The following is an 11,745-nucleotide window of genomic DNA, read 5'->3' on the forward strand; positions in this document are numbered from 1 at the left end:
CCCATTTATCTAATTTTTCTTTTGTTACTCATGCTTTGGGTGTAAAGTCTAAGGAGCCATTGCCTAACACAAGGTCCTGAATATGCTTCCCTATGTTTTGAAGATGCTATTAGTTAAGATAACACCAAACTGCATTGGTGTGGGCCCTAATTCAATATGACTAGTTCTTATAAAAGGAAGAAATTTCTACAGAGATACAGATGACTAAGGGGAGACAGAAGGAGACAGATGGCCATCTGATGGAGGTAGGGACTAAGTTACGCAATGCTGGCAAGCCACCATTAGAACACTACACACTTCAGAGAAAGCATGATCCTGCCAACACACTGATTTTGGAATTAGCCTCCAGGACTGCGAGACAATAAATCCTTTGTTTAAGCCAAGCAGTCTGTAGTATTTTTCAGAGAAGCCCTGGCAAACAAAGACAAGGAGTGAAGGAAAGGAGTGGACAGCTGGGGTAGGACAGAGGACAAGATTACGTGCAGTGAGAAAGTAATGAACTGAGAGTTAAGGATCTTCTACACAAAATGTGAAGCAAAAAAATTTCTGACAGAAGCAGTGGTAAAGAGAGATGAGTCAGGTGTATTTTCAAATTATGATACAGAATATGTGACATTTGGGTATTTCTATGTCAGTTTTGTTCCTACACCAGTTCTATGGTATCCTGTGCTTCAATAAAAAGTATTGTTGAAGAATTTACTCTTTACTTTTGCAATATAGTTTCTTTCCATCAACATGAGGTATATCTAATCACAGTTGAATTCTGTTCTCAAGAAAATAGATCATCCTAAATAGACTAGATACCTATGAAGTAGATAAGTACTTGGCACTAAAAGTTTAATATCCAGGGCATGACAATATTTCCAAACACTACATTTATTGAGTTTGATGACATTCCAAGGTTTTTATAGTGGTAAAAAAAAACAAAGAAAAGAAGCTTCTAGTTTAGTGATCACAATACATAGCCAATGTCATTGGTACTGTTTATCATTATGTTCCACTGAAGCTATGTTTATTTAAAATTCATTGTTTATTTATTAAGTGCTTATTTTGTACCTCTATAAAAAAGTAAGCAAAATAAACATAGTCTCTATCCTTATGGAGTTTACAGTATAATTTAGACAATAAAGAGAACAATGAAAAAAGTACAATTAAGTTCTACACTGGCAACCAAAAAGAGTACCAACTATAACTATCTTCTTATTTACAATCACAAAGTATGACACATTTTTCCTGCCTTAAATTAAAAATGAGAAAACATGGCTTCAAACCACATACATTCAACTTTTTAAAAATTAGTAATACAAGTCAATCACAAAACAAATTTTATTTAAAACACTTTATAATTAGAATAAAAAACTGTTTTAACTGAGGACTAGCTAGCTCCCATCAAAGCAAAACAACTGTATGCCAAACTGTAATTTTACATTAAAAAATTACTTACCAAAACATTGAAAAAGGAAAACAACATGATGAAACTGAGAGTGACTTCCATTTGCCTTAAAAATTACACGTTTAATGTTCTAATGTTGTCACTGAAATTTGGAGATAAGGAATAAAAATAACTTACCCTTCGGTCAGCTGCTACAAGTGTAAATTCCTGTAATAATTTGCCAAAAAAAGATCTTTGCGGTTTTCGAAAGAAATGAATTGTCCCCTTTAAAACAAACAAAATATACAAATCAGTATTTCTGTATCTAATCCTCTTCAGTTACTGTGATGTAATACAGTAATAACTAAATTTATTAAGTGCTTAATATGTGTCAAGCACATATTCTATACACTTTACATATATATATTTATTTAATATTCACAGTAATCTGATGAGGTGGAAACTATTTTTAGTACGTTGTTCAAGGTCACAAAGCTAGTAAATGGATGAAACCTTTTGTGCTTTAAAGGACACCGTCAAGAAAGTGAAAAGACAACACAAAGAATGGGAGAAAATATTTGCAAATCATAATCTGACAAGTGACTTGTATCTAGAAAATATTTTAAAAATTCTTAAAATTCAGTAAGAAAAAGACAATCCAATTAAAAAATGGGCACAGGATATAAACAGAAATTTCTCCAGGGAAGATATATAAATGGCCAAAAAGTATATGAAGAGTCATTTTAGCTACAGACCACACACTTTATTTTATATGGCACAAAGTATATGGCTAAGGAAATTTTGAACCATAAAAGGAAAGAGTTTGCCAAATAGCTCTAATGGAAAGAAAATATTACAATTTACCTAATCAAAGTTATATATATATATATATATATATTTGAAAGGTCTGGCATTATTATTATAGTAAAACCTCTCAGGCTCTTTCTTTTAGGCATTCAGTTAATGTATCTGACATTCTAGGTAGCCTCTGTGGCCACTGCTAGTAAATGTACGAGGCTAGCAGGAAAAGGGATAACAGAGGGGTTGACAATGAGAGAAAGAGACCAAGTGGCTATTAGAATGGTATTTAACCACCCAAGAGTATAAGTTCTAGCACATAAGAGAAATTAGCTTATGATAAAGGCAGTATCCCAAATCAATGGGGGGAAATAGAGTTAAACATTAAATGGTGTTTAGAAAGGTAAAGTTGGATCCTTATCCTAATTTTTTTATTATTTTAAAAATTAAATAACAAAGCCATAGTTCCTCATGGCCAGAAACGACATCTTGCGGTAATTCGCCAAAAGCATGAACACAAAGGGAAAGAGGAGAGGCACCCGCTATATATTTTCTAGGTCTTTTAGAAAACAGGGAGTTGTTCCTTTGGCCACATAAATGCAAAACTACAAGAAAGGCGATATCATAGACATCAAGGGAATGGAATTCCCCACAAATGTTACCATGGCAAAACCAGAAGAGTCAGAATGTTACCCAGCATGCTGTTGGTATCGTTGTCAACAAATAAGTTATGGGTAAGATCCTTGCAGAGGTAATTAGTGCATGTGTTGAGCATATGAAGCACTCTAAAAGCCAAGATAGCTTCCTGAAAGGTATGAAGGAAAAATGATCAGAAAAAGAAGGAAGCCAAAGAGAAAGGTACCTGGATTCAACTGTAGCACCAGCCTACTCCACCCAGAGAAGCACACTATGTGAAAATCAGTGGAAAGGAGCCTGAGCTACTGGAACCTATTCCCTATGAATTCATGGCATAAGAGGTATAAAAAATAAATAAAGACTTGTGGAATGTAAAAATGTTAGGTCTTTGATTTTCTCTTGAGTAGAAATGTTTTACCCCCTCCCCAAAAGAAAATGTATTTAAATTATGTCCTAATTCATTAAGCAATGTCTTTACCATTAAAAATTAAATTAATAAAGCTATTAAGTACCTGAAGAAAGCATGGATACATAATTTTATAATTTTGTAGCTTAAAAACCCGTTCTTAATAAGGACATAAAACCAAGAAGCTATAAAGGAAAAAATTGGTCAATTTTACTATATAGTTTTGGGTAGTGGAAAACCCTAAAAATCCAAAACAAACCTCTAGCATGTAAAGATAAACTGTGAAAAAAATTTAATTCATGACAGATAGGCCAATTTCCTCCATACACAAAGAGCCTCTACAAATTACAAAAAAAAAAAACAAGACATATGACCCAATTAAAAATTTAGACATCTCTAAACAGCTGGTCAAATCAATACCTGCTTATTAGTCATAAAATTTGTTTTTGAGATTTTGTATTACTCATTTGAAATCATGCTTTCTCTGTTGATATTTTTAAACACTAAACAAAGAGGACCTCTACCTCACACCCTACACAAAAATTAACTTAAAGTGGATCAAAGACCTCAATATAAAAGACAGTACCATAAAACTCCTAAAAGATAATGTAGGGAGACATCTTCAAGACCTTGTATAAGGAGGTCACTTCCTAGACCTTACACCCAAAGCACAAGCAGCAAAGGAAAAAACAGATAAATGGGAACTCCTCAAACTTAGAAGTTTCTGTACCTCAAAGGAATTTCTCAAAAAGGTGAAGAGGCAGCCAACTGAATGGGAAAAAATTTTTGGAAACCATGTATCTGACAAAAGACTGATACCTTGCATATATAAAGAAATCCTACAACTCAATCACAATAGTACAGACAGCCCAATTATAAAATGGGCAAAAGATATGAAGAGATAGTTCTCTGAAGGGGAAATACAAGTGATCAAGAAACACATGAAAAAATGTTCAGCTTCACTAGCTATTAGAGAGATGCAAATTAAGACCAAAATGAGATACCATCTCACATCAATTGGAATGGCTGCCATTAAACAAACAGGAAACTATAAATGCTGGAGAGGATGTGGAGAAATTGGAACTCTTAGTCATTGTCAGTGGGACTGTATAATGGTGGAGGCACACTGGAAGACAGTCTGGCAGTTCCTCAGAAAACTAGATATAGAATTACCCTTCGATCCAGCGATTGTACTTCTCGATATATACCTGGAAGATCGGAAAGCAGTGACACAAACAGATTATCTGCACGCCAATGTTCACAGCAGCATTATTCACAATTGCCAAGAGATGGAAACAATCCAAATGTCCTTCAACAGATGAGTAGATAAACAAAATGTGGTATATACACACGATGGAATACTACACAGTAATAAGAAGGAACGATGTTGTGAAACATGACAGCATGGATGAACCTTGAAGACATAATGCTGAGTGAAATAAGCCAGGCGAAAAAAGAAAAATATTATATGCTACCACTAATGTGAACATTGAAAAATGTAAAATAAATGGTTTAGAATGTAGAATGTAGGGGACCTAGCAATAGAGAGCAATTAGTGAAGGGGGAACGATAACCCAGTAAGAACAGATAAACTATAGTGGGTATATTTAACATTCTGAAATGCCCAGGAATGACTATGGTTTGTTAATTTCTGGTGGGTATGATAGCAACACTTCACAGAAAAGTTGCTATATTAGATTACTTTCTTAGGGTAGAGTAACAACATGTTGGAAGTAAAGTATTATTTTAGGTTAGTTGTCTTTTTCTTATTCCCTTGTTTTGGTCTGTTTGAAATTTTTTTCATTGTATGTTTTTTTTTTTTTTTAATTTTTTTAATACAGTTAATAGTTGATTAGAAAAAAAATGAAAAAAATATGCAGAGTCCCCCTGAGGAGCTGGGGGAGAATGCAGGGGTGTTGGGCTTCCCCACTTCGATGGCTGTTGACGTGCTCAGTGGTCTGATGGGCTGAGCCCTCTATCATGGGACTTGCCCTTGGGAAGACTGCTGCTGCAAAGGAGAGGCTAGGCCTCCCTGTAATTGTGCCTAAGAGCCTCCTCCCGAATGCCTCTTTGTTGCTCAGATGTGGCCCTCTCTCTCTTCCTAAGCCAACTTGCAGGTGGAATTACTGCCCTCCCCACTATGTGGGATCTGATACCCAGGGGTGTAAATCTCCCTGTCAACGTGGAATATGACTCCTGGGAAGGAATCTAGACCCAGTATCATGGAATGGAGAACATCTTCTTGACCAAAAGAGGGATGTGAAATGAAATGAAATAAGCTTCAGTGGCTGAGAGATTCCAAAAGGAGCCAAGAGGTCACTCTGGTGGGCACTTTTACGCACAATATAGATAACCCTTTTTAGGTTCTAATAAAAAAAAGAAAAAAAAAATTAGACAGCATGCCTCTCCCTATGTACAGTTACACCAATCTCTTGTTGATCCTCAGCTTCAGCTATTTTGGAGGAGGTCTGTCTTTCCCCACTGCTTTCCCAGTATACTCCCACACCCTCCCCCAAAGTGCATATCTTCTTTGCTATTTAGCTATAATTAACATCAGATCACCCCAAAATTGATGAAATCTACCCCAGCCATTTTTCTATGATATGGTGCAGATAATAAGGCAAAAATTTAATTTATGTGTCTGTTAGGAAGGCCAAAGAGGGAACTTTAAGTGTGTACTATATTCATTGAATGTATGATGTTTACTGTAATAATGGGAATAATGACAAAAAGATCTGTGATTATTAATTGCCTCAGTTATCATTCAAAAATGCTTAACCTTTTACATGCTAAAAAAATATGGCATGGTCCTAGTAATTTTTCTGGCACTGGTTTCCAAAAGCAAAACTCTATGGCTAATTTTAAAGAGAAAATTTTATGTTATTCCAAAACCAGAACAATTGTTTACAGGGAAAAAGTGCTTCACAATTTTCAGTAGCTCATATGTAATAATTTGATTGCTACGTGCCAAGTATTAAAATATTTGGATTTTAATTTTGACAAAATACTTAGTTGGTAAAGGCCACAATCACCATAACAACCACACATTTCTACTTCACTAAAGGTGGCCAGTTTGACTCAAACACTGAAGCCTCACAGAAAGCAGCGGAACTGGGGAATTAAGATTATAAATACAAAAAACTTCCAGATATAATACCAGCAGAGGCACGATTCTCCTGCACAGTTAATATCTAGGGAGCACAATTAATTACAAGAAGGTATACGCCATTTCTTCAAAGCTTAGACAAGCCTTTAGTTGTGTTATGCTGAGATTCAGGAAAAACAGAAAAAAGAGCTGAATGCTAGTAATCTGGTGTTTGAAAAATGGCATATAAAAAACAAGAATAGTAGAATGTCGATAAATGTTGATCCTGGGTAGGGATTTGTGGGTGCTCACAGTCTTATATTGTGTACACTTCTGTGTATGTTTGAAAATTTTCAATTAGAAAAGTACAAAAGTGATAAAATAAAAAATATTTTTTTAAAAGTTAAAAAGAGTGTTGGGAAAAGTACAGCTAATTTTAATATCCAAATAAAGACTAGTGTGTGTGTAAGGCTCTACTAAGCAAATCCAGCTTAAAAAGAATTAACAATATTCTATTTTCATTTGCAAAGTTAATGAATATAATCTATTCTTCAAGATTTATGTGTGGAATGTTTTGATCCCAGACACAAATTATGCTTACTACTGCTAATCTTGGATATATTCTGTATAAATTCAGCCCACTTTTATTTAAGTTACTTTAACTTAAATTCCAGGTTAGGAGAATCAACAAGGTTTCTTAAAAGGCAGAATGCCAGGCCATCCTGATCAAGACGGTATAGTAAGAAACTTCAGGGCTCCATTCCCAACAGAAGTTTTGAACAACCAGCAAAAACTGGCAGAAACCGCTTTCCCAAAGCTCCAGAAAACAATTAAAGGATTGCAATTAACAAAGTGAGTATTGAAATAACAAAAAGCAATAGGTTCTCCTGGCACCCTGGCTGGCCACTCTCCTACCCCTCACCAGCTGAGCACAGAGCTTGCCCATGCTCCCAGTGCAGATTCCTGGTCCCAGTTCTAGAGAGAGCAGAGTAACCTTCATGCACATACTGCGACCACGTATAACTGGCCAATCTATATCTTGCCATCCCAGAACTTGCCAAGCAGGCAGAAGGTAACTCATGAAGCTCCTACAGAAAGCCAAGCAGCTGCCTGGTACAAGGGATTACTGGTTTTAAAACTTAAAGTGCAGTGCCTGGGACCATGAAGAAATTATATCCTAGCAAAGAACATTCATATCTGGGTAAATGGGGGGAATTCCTAGGGCTAAAAGCACATACCCAAGACAAGAGGCATGCACAGAAAGGACCAGGAAGGCCTCTAAGCTTTTACGTGGAGCTATTCTCTAAACTCATTATATGGACAACCTCTGAAGGAGAGCACTCACACAGGTCAATCTGCAAAGAACGGAAAAGGTGTTTTTGTTTTGTTTTGTTTTGTTAGCTCTTGGCATTCAAGGAAATCTCTGTCATACACCAGCTAGATACAAGCTTAAGAACAGATGTTCCAGAGTCTCTATTCTAGCAATAGCACAATAGCATAATAGAGATGACAATTAAATGAAAATATCAAAACGTCCAGGTTGCAAAAAAAAGATCATAAAACATACAAAGAAACAGGAAGCAATGGCCCATGCAAGGAGAAGATTAAAGCATTAGAAATCACCAATGAAGAGGACCAGATGTAGGATATACCAGACAACAAATTTTTTTTAAATGTTCCTAAATATGCTCAAAGAGCTAAAGGAAAACATGGACAAAGAACTAAAGGAAATCAGAAAAATGATAGATGAACACAAAGAGCATTATCAATTGAGAGATGGAAATAGGAAAAGAAACCAAATAGAGCTCAAGTCCACAGTAACAAAAAAATTCCCTACAGGGGTTCAACAGCAGATTGAAGCTGGTAGATGAATGAATCAGGGAATTTTGAAGGTAAGATAACTGAAATCGTCCAGTCTGAGGAGCAGAAAAAAGAATGAAGAAAAGTGGACAGAGCCTGAGGAACTTGTGGGACACCATCAAGCTGCTGATATCCATATTGTGGAAGCCCCTGAAGGAGAAGAAAAAGAGAAAGGGGCAGAGAGAATACTCAAAGAAACAATGGCAGAAAACTTCCCATATTTAATGAAAGATATGAATATACACATCCAAGATGCTCAACAAACTACAAAGAGAATAAATCCAAATAGGCTCAAATTGTGCATGTTATAATCTAACTGTCAAATGCTAAAGACAGAAGTCTATAAGCTGCCAGACAGAAGCAATGTATTACGTACAGGGAGCCTCAGTAAGATTAACTTACAGTATCTCATTTGGAACCATGCAAGCAAGAAGGCAGTAAGAAGAAAGAAAAACTAAAGAGATAATGACAACTAAATGTAATACATGATACTAGGTGGGATCTAAGAATGGGGGAGAAAAGGCTCAAAAGGATATTATTGGGACAAAAGAAAAACTGGAATATAGAATGTAAGCTTTATATCATCTTAAATTTCTTGAAATTGATAACTGCATTGAAGGTGATTATATAAATGAATATCTGTTTTCATAGGAAATACATATAGGATTATGTATTCAAGGAGTATAATGTATGCAACCAGTTCTCAAATGTTCAGGAAACAGACAAATATAGATAGCTAAATAATAGACAGAATGATATGGCACAAGTGGCAAAATGTTAAATTTATGGATCTGGGTATCTGGAGGGCTGGGGATATTGGAGTTCTCTATATGAGGTTTGTATTATTTTTGCAACTGTCCTGTAAGTTAATTATTTCAAAACAACAAATTTAAAAAAAGGCAGAGTGCCATTTCTAAGGACATTCTGATGCTGAAAACAAAACAAAAATTTTAACAAATTATATTGGCTCTCGGTTGCCATTAAGATAAGCTCCAAATTTTACAACCTGGGATTCAAAACTTGCAATGACTAAGCCCAAATTTCTTTCCAGTCTTCTCATGTACTCCAGACATGAATCTGTCTCCATCTAAACTGGTCCACCCAGGTCTCATGATCACTTACCACTCTGAGGTGAAAAGGCCAGACTTGTCTAATACAAGCTCTACTAAGCCCCATAACACCAAGTTACTTGACCTGTGTTTCCTCATCTAAACGAGAGTGATGAGTATTAAACGAGCATAAGAGTAAGGCACAAAGTACTCAGTTTCATGTAACACATCCCACATGAAGCCTTCTCAGATCATTCCAAATAATAGTGTTTTCTGTGCCACTTATCTGGCAATTAACCACAGTAGAGTCTTCATCTTGTCATCTTGCAACATATGTTAACTCTTTAGTAATTTCATTGATAACCAGGACTGTATTTTCTTTGCATTTTCTATGATAGCTCTGTGCTTTGCATATGGCATGACCTTAATAAATTATAATGGGTGAATACTAGAATCTTCTTCCCATTATCCTTTAAAATAAACTACTATTTCTCAATATTACTAATGTTTCAAACATAAAACTTAGTACCATAGATATTAATTCAGGATTTTATAAATCCTATTTACTGAAAACTTCTTTTGTGTCACGAACAGTACAAGCCTTGGGAATACAAGAGTGAACGACGTAGATTCTGTTCTCAAAGAGCTTACAGTCTAAAAGTAGAAAGAAAATTTTAAACACAATTTTAACAGTCTGGTAAGGGGTATAGATGTTACTGGTAAGTACAAGGTATCATGGGGCACAAAGAAGGAGCACCTAACTGGATTCTGGAACATGGGGGAAAGGCTCAAGAAAGAGCCTTAAGGACATGTAAGGAATGAACTGAAAAGGATGGGGGTTGGGGGGGGAGGGTGAACAGTTCAGAAAGATGGAACAGCATGTACAAATTAGGAGCAAGGCCCAATTCTAAAAGCATGATCTGAGAGCCGCTCATGGCAGTTGGAATATGGATTGTGTGTGTGTGTTGTGTGTTTAAAAAGAGACTGAAAAGGTATGAAACTTGACTATGAATGGCTTCGTATGCCATGATAAACAGTTAGGACTTGATCCCGAGGCCTATAGAGGAAAAAAGAAGTAAAGATTTTAAGCAAGGGAGTGGCATGATCAAATTTTAGAAATATCCCTCTAGCTCTACAGTGGCAGATGGTTTGAAGAAGGGTGCAGGTGGAGGCTATTTGGTCATTTGCCAGAAAAGTGACTTTTACCCACTTTCTGCTTGTAAACAGAGATTACACAAAACTTTACCAAGACAAACTGTATGAATAAAACATTTCTCCAAACCAAATCCACTGGAGGAAAAACTTAGTACTTAATGACAATAGCTTAGGCACAGAAAAGAAGCCATTTTCACATATGGAAGCAATCAGTAAGCACTCCACTCTACTCACCACACCTGAACTCACAACTAACTACTTATCTGTTGATAAAATGCAGAACTATACACACACTTGACATCTAAAGTTATAAATGACGAATTCCTTTAACAAAATTTACAGAAACACCACAAAATATAATGAAATCGTCATCAGTTTCTACACACGCAGAAATAAGGCAGCAATAAGTTACTCTCCCAACACTTTGACTTTCTCCAGTCACGGTCCTGTAAGTTGCTGCTCTATCAGGCTATCAGCATTCATTAAAGCCAAGTTGCAGGGTGGCGAAATCTGCCTTAATATATTACTCCGAGCCATTTTTATTACCACCGGAGTCATCATAACTGCTCTAAGTATCACTATTAGGGTGGCTGTTACCATGGACTTGCCTTGGTCTTTTGTTTACATTGTACTAGCTGATACCAACTAGGAGTTTTATTTCGACATCAAAGAAGCCTCGGCAGGGGGGAGTCATAAATTAGCCAGGAGGTGGAAGCTGGCCCTGGAGCAGGTCTGGGGATACCTGGCGGCAGAAGGGGGTGAAGGATCAAGGGGAAATCAGGGCTCTAGAGAAACTTTCGGGCGACAGCTGCTTCTCCGGGGGGACCCGGCCGCAACTCCGACGACCCCACTCTGGGCAGCTGAGGCATTTCAACGGTGCTTCAGAACAACAGACGATAAAAGGAGTCTCCCAGCACAGCAACCCCCAAACCCCAGCCAACTCACCATGGTAAGGAGCCGCACAGCTCCCGCCGGAAGAAGACGCTCTGGAGGCTTGTATTCCCCACAGCGGAAAGGGCGGGACCTCAACAGCCGATTGGCTGCGACAGACGCGGATGAGGAAGTGCTTGCCTTAGCGGCCAAGTACGGCTCTCTTTCCCGACTGCCCTTGCGTTCGGTGGGGTCTAATGCGGCTGCTAGAGCGGGTCTTTACCCCTTCGAGGGGCAGGCGGTTAATACCGAGGCTGATGACGGGGAGCTTTTAGGGTTGAGATAATGTTAGGAAAATTTCCTTGAGGGTTGAAGAGTTTTTACATATGTAGTGTGGTTTAATTTTTGCAGGGAATTTATGAGATAGATATTATTCCCGTTTTACAGATGAGGAAACAGAAAGGTTAAAGAATTTGTGCAGAATGATACATCTAGTTTGCCATAGTAGCGGAAG

The 11,745-nt window shown here is 37.0% G+C and overlaps 1 protein-coding gene across 2 annotated transcripts in view; it reads right to left on the reverse strand.

Annotated features, from left to right (window-relative positions):
• The window catches only part of SLC30A6 (solute carrier family 30 member 6), a 93,888-nt gene extending 82,528 nt beyond the window's left edge, over positions 1 to 11,360 (reverse strand). Inside the window, exons 1-2 of one of the 2 annotated variants that reach the window (XM_037807528.1) lie at positions 11,307 to 11,360; positions 1,571 to 1,657 (exon numbers count right to left, since the gene is read on the reverse strand). In XM_037807528.1, coding sequence (XP_037663456.1) covers positions 1,571 to 1,657; positions 11,307 to 11,309 — 90 coding nt within the window. In that variant the 5' untranslated portion in view covers positions 11,310 to 11,360. Of the gene's footprint in view, positions 1 to 1,570; positions 1,658 to 11,306 lie in introns of those variants that run through there. The other variant, XM_037807529.1, reaches the window with a different exon arrangement.
• Positions 11,361 to 11,745: the final 385 nt, after the last annotated feature.

Source organism: Choloepus didactylus, chromosome 17, assembly GCF_015220235.1.
Source record: "Choloepus didactylus isolate mChoDid1 chromosome 17, mChoDid1.pri, whole genome shotgun sequence".
NCBI lineage: Eukaryota > Metazoa > Chordata > Mammalia > Pilosa > Megalonychidae > Choloepus > Choloepus didactylus.